This window comes from Dreissena polymorpha, chromosome 2 (genome assembly GCF_020536995.1).
Source record: "Dreissena polymorpha isolate Duluth1 chromosome 2, UMN_Dpol_1.0, whole genome shotgun sequence".
Classification (NCBI taxonomy): Eukaryota; Metazoa; Mollusca; class Bivalvia; order Myida; family Dreissenidae; genus Dreissena; species Dreissena polymorpha.
Genome location: NC_068356.1, coordinates 38414201 through 38433891, shown reverse-complemented (window position 1 = coordinate 38433891; position 19691 = coordinate 38414201). Strand labels below are relative to the sequence as shown.

The following is a 19691-nucleotide window of genomic DNA, read 5'->3' as shown; positions in this document are numbered from 1 at the left end:
ACATGTCACTACATAACAAATTTGCTAGCCCAATGCCATACAGTTATGGACAGATTTTTTTTTTAAGTTTTCACAAAATAGGCCTTATGTAAGCATATGTTCAATTTTGCCCTAGGCCCAATGGTTATGGACGAAAGATTTTGAAAGTTTTCACACAATAGGCCTTATATAAGCATAATTTTTATGTTCAATATTGTGACCTCTGGGGCAGGGTCAAATTTGACCCCAGGGGCATAATTTGAAAAAATTTGGTAGAGGACTATTAGATGTCTCTACATACCAAATTTGATAGCCCTAGGCCCAATGGTTATGGATGAGAAGATTTTGAAAGTTTTCACAAAATAGGCCTTATATAAGCAAATTTTCATTTTTTGTGACCCCCGGGGCAGGGTCAAATTTGACCCCAGGGGCATAATTTGAACAAATTTGAAAGAGGTTCACCCCAGGAACATTCCTGAGAAATTTCATCAGAATTGGACCAGTAGTTAGGGAGAAGAAGATGTTTTAAGGAAAAGTTAACGCACGCACGACGGACACAGGACCATGACATAAGCACCGCTGGCCTTTGACCAGTGGAGCTTAAAACTGTTAAATCCAAGGCCCATAACTACGCCAAAAATCAATGAACCACATTGAAACTTACACTTCATCTGTAAGTCATGTAGGTTGACTCAAATACCAAAACTCAGCTGACAATCTGAAAGCTTTTTGTATAAAATCTCCTGAAAACGCTAATTATAGAGAAGTTTTTTAAGTACAAGGCCCACAACTTTGCCAAAAATCAATGGACCAGAACGAAATTCACACTTCATCTGTAAGTCATCTAGGTAGACTCACATACCAAAAATCAGCTCAATATCTGAAAGGGTTGCGTAACAAACCTCCGGAAAACAGAATGCGGGACGGACTGCTATACGCCACACTACTGGGGGCATAAAAATTAACTTACCGATAAGCAATAAATCTTGACAATATGCCCTGTAGAACTTAAAACAAGAGGGCCATGATGGCCCTGAATCGCTCACCTGACTCATTAAGATCAGATGAAAACTATGACCTCTATTGTCTACATAATGTTTTTCTATGATTTGACCTAGTGACCTAGTTCCTGACTCTAGATGACCCAAATACAATCCCAATCCAGATTTCATCAAGATAAACATTCTGACCACAGTTCATAAATATTGGATGAAAACTGTGACCTCTATTGTCAACACAAGGTTTTTCTATTTATTTGACCTAGATTTTTACCCCAGATGACCCAAATACAATCCCACTCAGATTTCATCAAGAATTCTGACCAAATTTCATAAAGGTTGGATGAAAACTGTGATCTCTAATGTCTACACAAGGTTTTTCTATTATTTGACCTAGTTTTTGACCCCAGATGACCCAAATAAAATCCCAACCCAGATTTCATCAAGATAAACATTCTGACCAAATTTCATAAAGATTGGATGAAAACTGTGACCTCTATTGTCTACAGAAGGTTGTTCTATTATTTGGCCTAGTGACCTTGTTTTTGACCCCAGATGACCCAAATACAATCCCAAACCGGATTTCATCAAGTTAACATTTTGACCAAATTTCATCAAGATTGGATGCAAACTGTGACCTCTACTGTCTACACAAACAAATTGTTGACGGACGGACGCACGGACACACGCAGGCACGCACAAGGGACGCCGGACATCACACGATCACATAAGCTCACCGTGTCACTTCATGACAGGTGACCTAAAAATATGTGTCGGAGATAAACATGAACAGTTGTGGTTAAAATCCCATAGAAACAAGGGCTGTTTGTAAAACATGCATGCCCCCCTATATGGGCTATAAGTTGAAGTAGCAGCCATTGTGTGAATACGTTTTTTGTCACTGTGAATGGTGGTGGTGGTGGTGGTGGTGGTGTAGTAGTAGTAGTAGTAGTAGTAGTGGTAGTAGTAGTAGTAGTAGTAGTAGTAGTAGTAGTAGTAGTAGTAGTAGTAGTAGTAGTAGTAGTAGTAGTAGTAGTAGTAGTAGTAGTAGTAGAAGTAGTAGTAGTAGTAGTAGTAGTAGTAGTAGTAGTAGTAGTAGTAGTAGTAGTAGTAGTAGTAGTAGTAGTAGTAGTAGTAGTAGTAGTAGTAGTAGTAGTAGTAGTAGTAGTAGTAGTGGTAAAAGTAGTAGTAGTAGTAGTAGTAGTAGTAGTAGTAGTAGTAGTAGTAGTAGTAGTAGTAGTAGTAGTAGTAGTAGTAGTAGTAGTAGTAGTAGTAGTAGCAGTAGCAGTAGCAGAAGCAGTAGCAGCATTACATGACCAGTACTTAAGAATGATCAAATGGGAAAAGGTAACCTAGCACTGGCAGTAAATATGGGGCTCATTTACAGGTCAGATTTGGAATCTCTGCTGTAAAATGAGATTTTGAATGAATTAAATGGAGGCAAATCTGTAATAAAAAGAACATGCATAAACCGTAGTTGTTTCCCTTGTTTGAACCATGCTAAATCCTTACAAGTTTGGAAAGAATTGGATGAAAAATTTGGACTTTATTGCATAAACACCATTTTCTCAATTCAAGGGGAGGTAATTCTGTACTTCATGGACCAATAATGCTCATTTTTTGTAGGGTTCGTGTCCTCATTGATATAAAGACACTGTGCAAATTTGGAAAGGATCGGACAAAAAATGTGGAAGATTTTTGAAAGTTTTCACAAAATAGGCAAAAACGAATAAACATGCAAAGTTCAAAGAGCTCCTGCGGCCATGTTTTTTGACGAATCAAATTTCTTTGAACAACTTTATCAGGGGAGCCTTCAAAGGTCATCCCTGTGAAATTTTTTGAAAATCTGATGAGCGGTTTCTGACAAGAAGATTTTTTAAGGTTTTTACCATATATGGTCATGGCGGCCATCTTGGTTATGTGATCAAATTTTTTTTAACAATTCTTTTGTCCCATGACCTAGGGATGCTCCACATGAAATTTAGTTGAAATTGGCTCAATGGTTTAGTAGAAGAAGATGTTTACAAATTGTTTACAGACACAGACGAACGGACGGACGGACGCCGGACGCTGAGTGATCACAATAGCTCACCCCGAGCTATCGCTCAGGTGAGCTAAAAATCATTCTGTTAAAAGTTTGATGAAAATAAAATGCAACATGTAGGAGTTTAGTGCTTAAGGGAGTGACGGACAGAAGCACACAAATATAAAATGACGCCTTGCATTTCCATATCCCTTCATCATTTGGCCAGAAATAATTTGTAAATAAAACCTTGAAGAAATAAATGAACATTTTACATTTTTTCTTTGATCAATCCATGTTTATCTTTGGATTTATTTTTTAAAAGCTTTAAAGGGACCGTCAACCACGAATGACGAAAAAAGAAAAGTTCTAAAAAACCATCAACTTGCGCTATTTATAGTGTGTATATCGTTATTTATATCACCTATTTTCGCCATGTACTTTCGATTTCACATCGCAAAATTTTATTACCAAATAACCTGAAAATATGAACTTTTTTCAAGGAATGTAATATACCAGTCATGATATTTTAATCAATATAAACATATAATTGTAAAAAAATACGGTATATTAGAACTTTTTTTTTCATCATTTGTGGTTGACGGTCCAAAAATTTGATTTTTTTTTAAATGTACAAATGATTTTGCAACTAATAAATTAGACATGAAAGTCCCCCCCGACACACACACACACACACACACTTGCAATAGAATGGTCATTAAAAATCACTCAAGTTTTCAAAGTGAAGTGTACCTTTGTTTTGTATTTCTTAGGGAAAAATCTATACCCTGTTCCATCACATACAAACCTTGATTTCAGATGTCTTGTCAGAGCCCCAGACTCTGCAAAGGTCCGTCCACACAGTTCACAGGGATAGGGTCGCTCACCGGTATGTCGGCGCATGTGCCTCTTCAGACAGCCCTTCGTCTTAAAGGCGTATGTGCAGTCAGCAACGGGACAGAAGAATTGGCGCCGGTTGGAGTGAGTCAACATGTGAGCCTTGAGAACCGTCAGCTGCAGGGGAATATAGAGGGGTGGTAAACATGGCATTATTTCAGCATTATTAACTGTTACTAAACTAGAGATTTGTCGCTCACAAATGAGACTGATATTCACACACAGATTTGTATGATATGCTGAACATAATTCAGGCAAGTTTGCAAGTAAAAAATCTTTTTCAAATCTACGTTTCATAGTGAGGAGACGTTTGAAATCGAAACTTTATTGCTTGAGAATGCAAGAGTAGTTTTAACCACATTTTTTAACAGACTTAATGACTAGTAAATCCAATTTATCCACGTTGTGGGCTATACAAATATATGTAATTCAAACAACAAGCTTAAATATTTTCAATATTTCTCCTGAAGCAAAATAAAACAAATCATTGTTTTATTATTATTTAAAGATATTGCCGAAAATCCCCTGTTACACTTCAAAATCATGTCTTTTTCTATACAAGTACAGAAATGTAGTACCTCTTTAAATTTACTATCACAGACTTTACAGGCGTATTTCCTCAAGGCTTTATCTTCCTCAGAAGCCTTCCCTTTCTTAGAACTGGCAGCCACTGTGGGCCGTAATGATTTGACAGGACTGCCACTTGCTATAGGCAACGTTATATCTTTCTTCTCACCAGATGATGTTATTACGAACACTTTTTGTATTTTGGTCTGGTCTTGTACCTTGCTGCCCTCCGATGACTCGGTCTGAAATATTGTAATCTCAATTTTTTTTAAACCATTCCCACAATTAATATCATTTTTGCACATAATATACTTATCAAATCCTAAACAATATTCCTAATGCACATAATAGAAATACAAAAATATTTATGTATAACACTAAACCTAAAAATGTGTCAAAATGGCCCCAGCTAACCTTCTGATTTAAAGATGTTATAAATTGCAAAACGGCAACAATTTGTCTATTGTGAATCGTTTTGAGGTTTCTCGAAAATGCTTTTCAACAAAAAAGGAATTGTAATAAAAATCAAACATATTTCCATTTCTAAGACTTAAGGTGGGTTTTCAGAGCTCAATGGTGTATACCGCTGGGTTCTGATCCTGCGCCTCCAATATGGCTGCAGCCATGATGACCTTGTCGAGATTCTCACGCTGTTCTTCACTCCCATCATGAATCCCTTCTTCCTCCATCTCCTCTTCAGCTTTCTCATCATCAGCAAAGGCCTCCTGACCAACATGGATTCAGCACTTGTTGGGATTTTATTTATTAAAGACATGACAAAACTATTACTGTATTTTATTAAACAATTCAGTCATGATCAGTAAACCTTATGTTGTTGACTGGATTGTTTAATAATAATTTTATTAAATTAAAATATAATTTTACAATATTCATTCAAGATTATGTTGTCTTCATAATCATTAAAAAATAAAAACCAAAGTAAAGATAAAATCAAATTTGCAATAGAAATGACACACTGAAGAATGCTGCTTTTTAAGAAAAATATTTTATATACAGCCAATCTTGTGGATGCGACCACTTGAATTAAGCGACCTTTGTCTTATCACTTTGAATTCCCCCCAAGCTTTTTCACTTTATTTTAACATAGTATTAAGCGACTTTTGTCTTACGCGATCAAGCGACCACTGATTTTCGAGTATTTTGATGTCCAAATATTCGATTTAGTGACCATGTGGTGATAAAATTTGAAAATCTTTTGATCATTAAGGGACAAACTTGATCACCGATTTATCGTCAGTTTGACATAATCAAAGGAAAGCCGCTTCCTGTCGAGAAGCCATAAAACAACACTTTATCATCGATAAAATTGGCTTCCTTTGTCTTACTCAACATGCTAAACCAACCCTGTAATAGCATGTGCATAGCTCCGCCTTTTGAATCTTTTACTTAGAACAAAGGTGGAGTAAACGGTTAAGAGCTATAACCGATGTGTCGATATTGGACATATAATTCACGCATGTTCAGTCCCAATTATTTGCAATCGTAATTATTTGGCATAAGCTTTGAAACAATGAATACATTTGTCTTGGCTTTCCGCGAAAGGCCAAGTAGTTTGGATATACAGGGGTGTCAATTGGCCAAAATCTAAAATCCTGAAAATAGGCCTATCCTTTTGGGGCCTGAGCAAAAAAGGGTTAATAAATCATGTGACTTTGTTTACTATTGTATATAACTTTGTAAACAATATGTCAAAGTAAAATAATTTGTGTTTAAGATGACATTTTGTGAAAATATTCTTAAAATTCCAGAAAAAAACCCTCTGATTTATATCAAAATCAAAATTGGTCCTTAAGGGCCAAAATCCTGATTTCAGGAATAATCCTGAACTTTGACGCCTCTGATATACAAACTTCCTGTCAATTAAAAAAAAAAAGGCGAACTTTTGTGTTTTCAACATTTTTAAAACACATTTATCGTCAAAAACGGAAACAGTGTTTTGTTGGATTATTAATAGTTATAAAAGTGCAAGGTAATGTTTAAATACACTAATATATGGATTATTTCATATAATTTAACAGAATCTATGAAATTGATACTGAGGATAATTTTACTTTTTTTCCAGAATGGTCTTTTTTTATTTAAAGATCATTTTATTAAGAGACCACTTTTGATTACTCCCTTTTCTGATCTCTAAAAACAAGATTGACTGTAAATTAATGCTTAAAAGCATTATACTTAACCTTTAAGGCCTCGATTTGAAAATCTTTAGTACCCAAACTTCCTGAATGTCTTTACCAGTAATTACGTTATTTAAATAGCAATGAATTGCCAGTATGTGTGCATGTCAAAAGTCAAAGCCAAGACACACAAAAATACCCATTGAGACTCAACAACATCAGGAAACTAAAGACCCCCGGATCCATTTGTTATGGCCTCACCCGTGCTTCATGCGCGTCCGGTTTGAATTCTTCATCATTATCATCCATCATCGCCTCTTCATCCTTCTCCACATCGCTGTCATCTAAGTCGCTGTCACGGTGATCGTAGTCCAGGTGACGCTTCAGTGACGCCTCTCTGAATGAATATGATAAGCGTTCTGAGAAAACTGGGTTTAATTCATGTGCATAAAGTGTCGTCCCAGATTAGCCTGTGCAGTCCACACAGGCTAATCAGGGACGACACTTTCCGCTTTTATGGTATTTTTCGTTTAAAGGAAGTCCCTTCTTACCGAAAAGTTTGTTTAGGCGAAAAGTGTCGTCACTGATTAGCCTGTGCGGACTGCACAGGCTGATCTGGGATGACACTTTACGCATAGGCATTATGACCAGTTTTCTCAGAACGTGACACATATGATGTATAAACATTAAAAGTGGCATACATTTTTTATTTTATTTATTTAAGGTATTGGCAGTAAAAATTAGATATGTTACATATGTTACGTAAATGATGATTATAACAGAATGTGTTGAATTATCTTTGATATAGTTTCGTTTCCAAATGAGAATATTCAACGAGTCAGCTAATTAGTTTAAAAATGAATCAGCGACAATCAATTTGAAAAAACAACACATATACTCGTTTGACAGAAATAAAATGGCACTTCAAAAACAGAATGAACATGAGAAATAAACAGAAAGGTAAGAGATTAATACTTTTCATTACCACATCATTAAACATGGAAGAGCATTATTTAGAACACACCTGTTGAACTTGCGGCCACATTTCTGGCAGCTGTACCCAGCCCGCTCTGCACACGTGCCATCACTTTTAGGTTCAACATTTTCCTGCTTCTTTTTACGACCAACTTCTGAAAATAACAAATGCAGCACAAAATACTCGTCCATTATAATCACAATGATAACACTTAAAAAATGTTATTGGATTGAAAGATTTGTTCCATTTAAATTTTGGCACTTGTAATCCAAAACATTGATTATGTTGAAAATATCAAGCTTATTACAGATTGAATACTAACAAACACTAACTGTTAAAGAAAAACTGAGAGTGACAATGAGTAACATACATTTTAAACTCAACTAGTAACAAGAGCTGCCACCATAGGATGACTTATGCCCCCTATAAACGCTTGATAGAAGTTATGAGCCTTTTTCGTAACCTTAACGCAGATTTCAAAACCTAAACGCGGACCCTAAGTTCAAGGTCAAGGTCACAGGGGTCAAAATTTGTGTGCGTATGGAAAGGCCTTTTCCATATACACATGCATGCCAAATATGAAATTGCTATCTGAAGCGACATAGAATTTATGAGCATTTTTCGAAACCTCAACGCAAAGTGTGACGGACAGACGGACGGACAGTCCGATCACTATATGCCCTCCTTCGGGGGCATAAAAAACAAAACAACTTGACTAAAATGTGAAGTTTCATAGCTTATGTCAATCATTGTGAATGTATAAATACAACCAAGTTTTGATAGTCTATGAGAAAGGCATGCTTTTACTCTTCTTTGGTTCTTCATTTGTGGTGTCACTTGGTTGTTTCTTGGCAGCTTTCTGAATGAGCTTAGGTAACACCATTCGTTTGTCAATGTTGGATCTTCCATATTGAATCTGAAAATTCACCATGACAATAACTATGCGAAATGTCATTTTCAATACAGAACAAGTCAAAGTGTGCAGCAGTCACATATTTATTGCAGTGCTACTGCATGATAATAAAATCAGTGATGGGGTTTATGCTAGACATTGTAAAGAACATTATTTCAAACAAAATGGTTTAAGAGAGACATGAAAAACAGGTGAAAACAAGGCTATTGTCAAGCAATATGGTCCCCTTCCAGCTCCACCATTGTCAGAAATTCCACCATTTTTTTTTGGTTGCCACAATTTTTGACGTAGGAACAAAATGAAATGACGTGCATAATGTCCATATTGCCATCTATCCATGTTGCAAGTTTCATGAAAAAATATTAAGAACTTTTAAAGTTAACGCAGGATCCAGAAAAGTGTGACAGACAGACAGACTCACAAAGCCCAAACCACAAGTCCCCTCCGGTGAAACCGGTAGGGGACAATAAGCCATAACATACAGTCCAACCTGACAGGGAAATAGCCCAAATAACCATTGTAGACAAGTGACCCCTGCTATCAGGTAACCAGATTTTATATGATTGGTGAGTGTTATATAAACAAAGGCTCATTTCCAAAAAAATAATAATACCATAAATTCTTTCTATTGAATAATACAAAATAGCATCTTTTACATTTATCTAAAGTTAACTCATGTATATTAATAAACTTATGAATTGGTCAATCATAATATTGTTGTTTACTGCTGCATCTTGTTCATTCAGTCAATCTGCCAGTTCGTATTACGTTAATTGTTAGATATGTTTTAATAACAGTTGTAATATTTCATAGACATCACATACAAAAAAGTATAAATAGCGGATTCACTGTTATAAACAGGGTAAAGAGTCAGAAGTGACATGAAACAAGATGTGTTTGTGAAACACAATGTCCCCCTATATGACGTTTGACCTTGAAGGATGACCTTGACCTTGTGAAGGATGACCTTGACCTTTCACCACTGAAAATGTGCAGCTCCATGAGATACACATGCATGCCAAATATCAAGTTGCTATCTTCAATATTGCAAAAGTATTCATAAAATAAGTGATTTGGGCCACATATACTTGACCTCTGACCTTGAAGGATGACCTTGACCTTTCACCTCTCAAAATGTGCAGCTCAATGAGATGCACATGCATGCCAAATATCAAGTTGCTATCTTCAATTTGCAAAAGTATTTATAAAATAAGCTATTTGGGCCACATATATTTGACCTCTGACCTTGAAGGATGACCTTGACCTTTCGCCACTCAAAATGTGCAGCTCCATGACATACACATGCATGTCAAATATCAAGTTGCTATCTTCAATATTGCAAAAGTATTCATAAAATGAGCGATTTTGGCCACATATATTTGACCTCTGACCTTGAAGGATGACCTTGACCTTGAACTTTCACCACTCAAAATGTGCAGCTTCATGAGATACACATGCATGCCAAATATGAAGTTGCTATCTTCAATATAGCAAAAGTTATTGCAAAATGTTAAAGTTGGCGCAAACAGACCAACAGACCAACAGACGGACCAACAGACCAACAGACAGACAGACAGGGCAAAAACAATATGTCCCCACTACTATAGTGGGGGACATAAAAATCCACTTTGTTAAAATGTTATAAAATTTGCAATGCAATGTCTGTGTTGCCAAAATAGACAATCACTTATCTTTTTATGCCTGCTTAACAACTTATCAGCGCTTAAGATTGATTTATTTTGTAAATAGCTCATTCTATGGCCTTATGACTGATTTCTCACATAATTATCCCACAGCTACAAACCTTCCCAAAATCGCATTTTTTTGTTTTCACACAGTGGGCCTCATTTATCATATAGAAGGAAGTAACTGCAATCAGATTCTTTAGCTGCAAACTAAACTACTAAAAGATGCTATGATGTCAAAGTTAAGAGACAACAAGAACAACACTGATTGATTTAAGTGTTTACTTTTCAACTTAAAAATGCCTGCAACGTGAAAGCTGTACACAGCTGAAAAATGGCTTTTGGAGGGGAATACAATGGCTGTTGATGGCTATAGCCATGTTTTAGCCACTATGTAATGTTGGACTGTATATGTACAAAACCTGACAATGTGTGCGTATAAAGAAAACACAAATTACCTTAAAGTTGTCATGTTTAACTTTGTGTTCCAAGTACTCCTCAACATTGTAGAAAATAAAATTACACTTCCTGCACACATGTACATCATCGTCATCATTTTCAACAATTAGGTGTACCTCTCCTGAAATGCAAAGCAAAATAAACTTTTATAATCTGCAATCTGTTTCATATGACAATTGGTCTGGTGCCACATGCGGCCAACATAGCTTCAGTCTGAATGAGTTAAAAAAACTTTACTTAGATTTCACAAAGACTCTCTGCTTAACTCATTTCAACCCATAATTTTAATTCAATTTGTGCACAAAAGCTCTATGACCTTTTGAGTGACAATTGTGTCAACACTGTTATTAAACAGTTCTGTTTATTAGTGATTTAATTTAATGAATTCGATAATTGCCATTTCTGTCACTCTTTCAATAGCTTCTGTTCCTGTATACTAGTGTATATTTGGCCACTTCAGAGTTAAATTAAGTTTTACACTAAATGGATTTTTTTTTAAACTCAAGTGAGACATTTGATTAAAAAGTGTATGTCTTTAACACAAAATAAGGCCACTCCATATTGATTTGTTGGTCGTTGGATTTGCCGCACCTATTTTTTCAAAATGGAAAAAAATATATATATAAATTACCGCTCGCACTCATTTTTGTGTCCTTCTTTAACCATAGCGCATGTGGTTTTTTTAATTTTTGAAAAAAGAAAAAAAGCACCCTCACAGAAACGATTTTGACGCTGAATATGAATGCCAAATATAGTGTTTCGTTACCTTTGTAATCGATAACTGTAGTCGCTCGAAAATTCGATCGAGACGACCAGAAAAAAGGCTTCCTGCGTGACCGTTTTAACAAATCGCGGTGAAAAGTTGCTGCAGCGAACCCTTATAAATATAAACATATCTGCTTCGTTCTGTGACTTATTTGAATGTGTCTGTTCACGTTCGAACATGCAACTATCAGCAGATACCGTTGAAGCATGTTCATTTTGAAACAACATCGGGAAACATGACATAAGTTTTTTATGCATTTTCTTTATTAAATGGGCATATGAACGGTTTTTCCCTATACGTAGGCAAATGTTTCCTATAACACGATTTTAAGTGAACAAAAAATAAAAAATAAAATCATTAAAGACTAGCTTTAGACATGTGTTCTACATTTTAAAGTTCAAGTTCTGAAACTTAATTTTAGTGCATTTTTATTTGAAAAGTATGCAACTCATAGATATACTATTGCTTGTTTGCACATAGATTCTTTTCTTTGTGTAAGAATTGATTTGAATGTAAACTATAGCTGTTTAAACCTTTATCTCTTGTTAATGCAATATTTTTCTATTGAAATGTGATTTTTCTTTATTCTTCGCTCTTTGCTCGCTCAAAAATTACCTGTTTTCAAAAAAAACAAAAATATTTTTCGCTCGCCTCTTTAACTTTTTTAAAAAAAAATTGTAGACCAACAAATCAATTTGAAGTGGCCTTAAGGCAATATAATTTACATATCTGATATTTTCTTTAAAACAGGCAAATTCTATAAAGGCACTCTAGCAAAATTGCTTTGCTCTTGTCTTACCTATTAATCTGTTCAGTCATCATAATGAAAGGAAAACACATAAGCTTTTGAAATAAATTGTATTTTAATCATAAAATAAAACTTATTATAAACAAATAAAAATCAATGTACTGTTAATAAGTAAAATCAATTTTCAAACTTATTGGCATTTACACAACATGTGTATCAAATTTTACTTAATTTTTACCAAAAAATTTTTTTTTTCAATACAAAATCCGGCATGACCCATATTCAAACTTGACCTAGACATCATCTTGATACAACTTCTGACCAAGTTTGGTGAAGATTGGATGAAAACTACTTGAATTAGAGAGCCAGGGGTTTTTATCTGATTTAGGGGAAAGGGCCTGGCCTTTTTTGAGGGGAAAAAAATCGCGCAAAATGCCAGATTTTGGAAGAAAAAATCACGCGAAACGCAAATTTTGGGGAAAATAAGGAAAGTCTTAAATAATCAATTCATTATATTTTGCTGTTTTTAAAACAAAATCAAGGCAACAGATAATTTAATTATGCAATATGTTATATTTTCTACACTGGATCAGGTAAACTTATGTATTTAAAGTAAAAAAAAATTTTTTTTTTTTTTTTTTTTTTTTTTTTAAGGGAAAAAAATGAAGTCTGGGGGAAAATTTACCTGCTGAGGGGAAAAAAATCTGAGGGGAAAGGGCCGATTTTCGGCGGGTCCCAAAGAAGGAAAAAAAGCCCTGAGAGCGGACAACATTGTGATGTTTAAAACGCCCTAAGTGACCCCGTGACCTTGTTTTTGACCCGGCATGACCCATATTCAAACTTGCCCTAGACATTATCAAGATACAACTTCTCACCAATTTTGGTGAAGATTGGAAAAAAACTACTTGAATTAGAGAGCGGACAACATGGTGAGGTTTAAAACACACTTAGTGACCCAGTGACCTAGTTTTTGACCCAGCATGGCCCATGTTTGAACTTGACCTACACATCATCTAGTAACAACTTCTGACCAAGTGTGGTGAAGATCAGATTTAAACTACTTGAAATAGAGAGCAGACACCATGCTCAATGTGTAAAACGTACTCAGTGACCCTGTGACCTAGTTTTTGACCCGGCAAGGCCCATGTTCGAACTTGGCCTTAAGATCATCTAGATACAACTTCTGACCAAGTTTGGTGAAGATCGGATGTAAACTACTTGAATTAGAGAGCGGACACCATGCTGAATGTTAAAAAATGCACTAAGTGACCCCGTGACCTAGTTTTAGGCCCGGAATGGTTTATGTTCAAACTTGTCCTAGAGATCATGTAGATACAACTTCTGACCAAGTTTGGTGACGATTGGATGAAAACTACTTGAATTAGAGAGCGGACAACATGGTGAGGTTTAAAATGCACTAAGATACCCCTTGACCTAGTTTTTGATCCGGCATGACCCATATTCAAACTTGACCTAGACATCATCTTGATACAACTTCTGACCAAGTTTGGTGAAGATTGGATGAAAACTACTTGAATTAGAGAGCGGACAACATTGTGATGTTTAAAACGCCCTAAGTGACCCCGTGCCCTTGTTTTTGACCCGGCATGACCCATATTCAAACTTGCCCTAGACATTATCAAGATACAACTTCTCACCAATTTGGGTGAAGATTGGATAAAAACTACTTGAATTAGAGAGCGGAAAACATGGTGAGGTTTAAAACACACTAAGTGACCCCGTGACCTAGTTTTTGACCCGGCAAGGCCCATGTTCAAACTTGGCCTTAAGATCATCAAGATGCAACTTCTGACCAAGTTTGGTGAAGATCGGATGACAACTACTTGAATAAGAGAGCGGACAACATGCTGAATGTTTAAAACGCACTAAGTGACCCCGTGACCTAGTTTTTTACCCGACAAGGCCCATGTTCGAACTCTGCCTAGACATCATGTAGATACAACTTCTGAACAAGTTTGGTGAAGATCGGATGAAAACTATTTGAACTGAGGAGCTGCGCCATGAGCGCATGATACGCCCGTCGTTCGCCAATGAAGTAGTAAGGTAATAAATAACCCTTTGAATCATTTTTTTACTTCAGTTTATTTGTATTTGAATACATGGTTTATTTTATAAGTACATGAGCATGGAGCGCCGTCTCCTTGACATTCATACCATATCTTTTTTTGAGTATATGTATGCATTTATTTGAGCTACGGTAGGACATTCAATGAAATCACGAAATTTTGACGAACAAAGTCCCATAACTCTGGAACGACAATTCAGAATTCCGTCAAAAACGAAAGGGGATCAGGGTTTATCAATATTAAGATTGTGTTGAAATTTGAAAAAAATCCATCGAAGGATATTTGAGCTACAGTAGGACATTCAATGAAATCACGAAATTTTGACGAACAAAGTCCCATAACTCTGGAACGACAATTCAGAATTCCGTCAAAAACGAAAGGGGATCAGGGTTTATCAATATTAAGATTGTGTTAAAATTTGAAGAAAATCTGTCAAAGGATATTTGACGTAGCGTACGACATTAACAGACGGACGGACGGACGGACAGACGCGGGGTATACCATAATACGTCCCGTCATAGACGGGCGAATAAAAAGAGAGCGGACACTTAATAAGGACCGAACGACAGACCGACAAGCTCACTCCTATACACCCTCCTAAACTTCGTTTGTGGGGGTATAACTAAATTATTACTCGTTCATATGAAAACCTAGTCATTACAATACTTATTGACAATAAAACATACAATTTCACAACTTCTTGTTCTTCATTTTTATTTGTTAATACATTAATATATTATCTTATTATCACTCATTACCTTCATTAAAATACATGGTCACTTCATTTCATGTCCTTTCACTGCTCGCAAACATTACAACATCAATGCCGTATATCTTTTAAAAGATATTTCTTGTTTCATTTTTTTTTTATTTAATTTTTCTTTATATAGTAATTACGGTAGCTGCTATTGATGGAGCAGTGAGCTTCAGAAATGGGCTGGTAGGCCAAGATCAGCATTTCAAGAGTTTTAAGTCAAATACCTTGTTGCCGTATCCTTGATTACTGTAAATTCACAACCTTAAGATTTCATTTCAATATTTTGATCATAACAAACAGGACTTTTGCCAAGCAATATATGTCCACCATTGTCAGATTTTTTATATATATTTGTTGCCATAGCAACCAGAATTTTTAACGGAGGAAAAAATCAATTAAATGAAATGACGTGCATAATGTCCTTATTGCCATCTATCCATGCTTCAAGTTTCTTGAAAAGATATGAAGAACTTTAAAAATTATTGCAGGGTCCAGAAAAGTGTGACATACAGACAGACGCACAGAGCGCAAACCATAAGTCCCCTCCAGTGAAACCGTTAGGGCACAATAATTTACAGCACTAACAAAAAACAATTTTTTTAATTAAATACATCCCCCGATGATTGTTTCCAATGTGTAATCAAAACAATGTTTGTAAATGAGTTAAAGGTTAATTTTGATTGCATAAGTGTCAAGCTTCGGCCATTTAGTTTTGCTACACTTGATTAGCGGGGTATGACGTCATACAACAATTCCTGCTAAGGCAGAGCAATAAGGCAAAATTAACTTTAAGGTTTAATTAAATTCAAGTGCTTATATGAAATAAAAAAGCCACACACTACCATAACAAATTAGTGCCACAGTTCAGCCTTTACCCAGGTCACTGCAGGTGGACAATGGTCAGCTCTGTTAATAATACTGCGTGACTTGTGTTCACAAATTATACCAATCTTAATCCACATTAAAGACTACATTTTGTGCTTCTTAAGACATGACTCAATGTTATCAACACAGTGCATAACCACAGAATGTTTTGTCATTTTAGCTTTTAACCAACTCTACCCAGGCCCGAGACTCCTGATTGAATAGGAGGTTTTGGTGTGACGTCACAAGAGGGGTTTTCCATTACTAAAAATAGATTGGCCGCCACACCTCTCGATCTCGGCCATTTACATAGTATCAGAGTAAAGGTCGTCGGAAGACTAAATACTACACAAATACACAAAACAAAACTATAAATACCTGTATTCTTGCTTAAAGTAAGACTTTAATAAATGATATTTCAAAAATAATAAAACTTTGATAATTTTATTATAATTATAAGTGGTGCGGATGTGAGTTTTTTTTATCAGCGATCGAAAATTAGTGTAAGAGGTGCATTGAATCAGTTATAAAACAAAGCCCTAAAAAAGCGCAATACACTACAATCAACAAATGTAGTTTTAATTTTCTTTTACATTGAATGAATTTTTGTTTCGTTTACATTGAATGAATTTTTTTTTTATATTAATAAATTTGAACATTCAAATGAAAAAAAACACCTGCACATTTTGCAAATTGAACTGTCTTTGCATGTACATGTATATTGAAAACTCTTTACTAGTGTAGTGATAATGAGCGAGACAAATTTAGCATTTTATGATACCATAAATCTATACATTTAATTTATTTTACGCAAGTATGTTACATCCCTAGTATGATCAAACGTGATTGCTTGTTTTCATGATGATGTTTCGAACACTGCAGTAACGCACGATCTTCACACCTTATAGCGGAGTTTACATTTGCATGTACCCGTTAAATACATTAATTGTGTAGCGGTAAATGTGTACAAGATTTAAAATTTATAAATATTACACACTTTATTGTTATGTTTAAACTGGCTAATATATATACACTATAGTTCCTGTTAATCCATTTCGGACAAATTTCTATTGTTTAAATACGTTCAAATATTTTATTAAAGCAACTGTTAAGTATCAGGCTTAAATGATTTCTAAATATGCCAAGAATTGACATGGAGGTATCATAAATTTTGTTTAATGACCAGACACATGTGGTTTATGCAGAGACCCCATACAAGTATAGGTCCCTGTGTTTATGACACCCTGTTTTCTAAGTAATTGTCTGGACAGTATTCGATCATATCGAGATAATCTGTTTGTGATGAACAAATTAAACACTTGGTTAAAAAAGCTGAAACAAAGGGTGTCAAAATCGGTGTGAACAATTAAATAAAAACAATTACAGTTATCAAGGGGATTTACTTAATCAGGGATGGAAATTAGTGGTTGCCCGTGAGCCCGGGGCAAGTAGATTTTAGCCTGGGCAACTTAAATTCAAAAGTTGGTAGTCCAGCCGGGCAACTAGATTTTTTAAGCTTGAAACATTCAAGTACAATTAGATTCTAAACATTTAATAAAATTGGCGACTGTTGATTAATAATTTTAATAATATTTATTCATAAAGACCAAGGAAATTATTCAAATGACTATTAAGACATTATACACAGAAAGTGTGTAATGTAAGCAATTTTGTTCAGTTATCTTTAATTTAAAGAAAGAATTAGATATACGTGACACTACATGTACATTGTACTGGGCTCGTTAGTTTTTAGCTGGGCAACCAAAATAGTAAAGATAGTTGCCCACACAGGCAACCAATTGTAAAACGTTAGTTTCCATCCCTGTTAATCTGTAACAAGGTAAGTTTGTACAGACATTTAGGTTCAAATCAGTTTCTATATATTAATTACATAAAATCAATCTATTTGTTGTTTGTTTTCGTCCTTATTTGTGTTTGTTTATTGAATTCAATTTATTCTGAAAGAATTTTGATTTCTGAGTATTTTTTTGTTCTTAAAATGGGTCACGAATATGTGTCAAGTAGAGATTGTTATGGTGAACTTATCAGGATGCGGTACATCAAATGCAAACAAAAGCATATTGGCCGCAGTTTTTACGGCCAAAATTTGAGCATGAGCAAACGTGACGTCATTATCGGAATCCCTAAAACCTCCTCTAGTCAAATTGCGTCGATGCTCCAGAGGAGCCCTGCAATTAATGGGAAGAAGAAGCAGTATATGGAACTATCGGCTTTGCTTGTTTAAACACGCTGTAAATAAGATATTTTGACATGGATTCAATGGAAATTAAATAAGCTTTGAAGGTAAATCGCTAATTGCTGTATTGTTTTCATTAATTCGGATTATAATTTGTATTGTTTCCAGAAGCGCTCGATACACGGTAATCGGAGGATATGACCTTGAAGTTGTGTATAACAAACGGACAATTTTAAGGGTTAGTGTCAGGGAGTAGCAGCTAGGGTGGGGGCAGAAGCTTATGCCGATAGACAGTGATATAAACAAGCACTTCGAACTTCATCAGAGTTTGAACGCAGCAGATCCACCCGTAATTTCGTCAAAATGGCGACGTATCATCCCTCTGCCATTATCTGCCTCTCTTAATTGACTCGAATTCAGCTTTCGGGAACAGTTACGTGAAATTTGACCTTAATAAAAACAAGATGAAATAAAATACATTTAAAGTTCCCACCTCTGTCTCCATTTAGTAAACCTTCGTCGGTTTCTGGTCTAATGTCGTCTTCCTCCGCCATGATTTTTGCGACAACAAAGCTCGGCAATTTCCGGAATCGTACGGAAACAAGCTTTGTAAAAAGCTAAGCTCTCAATTTCTTGGACTTGTTTGCAATTATTAAGTTTCTGCTTAAGTTTCCTCATGCTGAGGAATGAAACTTCAATATCGTAAATGTATTTATTTATGGGGCTTTAAAGATATAAATGATTAAATTAATCTACAAAAGATATTACATTTATATTAGAAATGTGTTTTACAAGTTCATAAGGCCATACAATGAAGCCAACAGTACTGATATATTATAAACAGTTAGCTAGATGCTTGAATAAAAAAATCAAATTGGTCGACACATTTAAAACCCCAAGAAAGATTCAAGCTGTTATAATGCGACCTGGGGTCATAAAGCAAAATAAAGAAGACAGCGTTTAGCTTACTGCATTATTGTGCTTGGTTGGAAGCAGCGCGAGTGTTCCAATTGATTATATAAACTTTTCCCAACAAGTTATTGACATGTTAACACGATGAAAAGGGCCAACACAGTTTTAACAGTAGAAAATTATATGTAACATATATAAGAATGCTTGTACTATCCCTCAGTATAATATACCCAGTTTTAACTACCGTATAATTTATAACAAAGTTATATCAATTAACAAAGAGTTCCTGTAGATTCTCGTGGACCCCAATATTTCAGACACGATGAACCACTTGTCCACTACCCCATTTGTTTTATATTGACCTTGGATACTTTTAAATATATTACAATGTACTCTGGGTAGGGAAAATGCTCTTAAAGGCACTGGCCATTCTCCTTGGTACGTTTTAGTATAGTTTCTGTACCCAGGGTACATTTAAAGGGGCCTTTTCACAGATTTTGGCATTTTTTAACTTATTCATTAAATGCTTTATATTGATAAATGTAAACATTGGATCGTAAAAGCTTCAGTAAAAAATCAAGAATAAAATTAAAAAAAGGAAAAGAACATTGCTCGGAGCAGGTTTCGAACCAGTGACCCCTGGAGTCCTGCCAGAGTCCTGAAGTAAAAACGCTTTAGCCTACTGAGCTATTCCGCCGAGTACACATATTTAACGTATTTTATAC

The 19691-nt window shown here is 35.3% G+C and overlaps 1 protein-coding gene across 1 annotated transcript in view; it reads right to left on the bottom strand.

Annotated features, from left to right (window-relative positions):
• Positions 1-18628, bottom strand: part of LOC127866663 (transcription factor E4F1-like) — a 76143-nt gene extending 57515 nt beyond the window's left edge. The window contains exons 1-8 of the mRNA XM_052407387.1: positions 18548-18628; positions 10635-10756; positions 8386-8494; positions 7627-7732; positions 6864-6999; positions 5049-5189; positions 4476-4706; positions 3809-4014 (exon numbers count right to left, since the gene is read on the bottom strand). Of these exons, the coding sequence (XP_052263347.1) occupies positions 3809-4014; positions 4476-4706; positions 5049-5189; positions 6864-6999; positions 7627-7732; positions 8386-8494; positions 10635-10756; positions 18548-18608 (1112 nt within the window). The 5' untranslated portion in view covers positions 18609-18628. The remainder of the gene's footprint in view (positions 1-3808; positions 4015-4475; positions 4707-5048; positions 5190-6863; positions 7000-7626; positions 7733-8385; positions 8495-10634; positions 10757-18547) is intronic.
• Positions 18629-19691: the final 1063 nt, after the last annotated feature.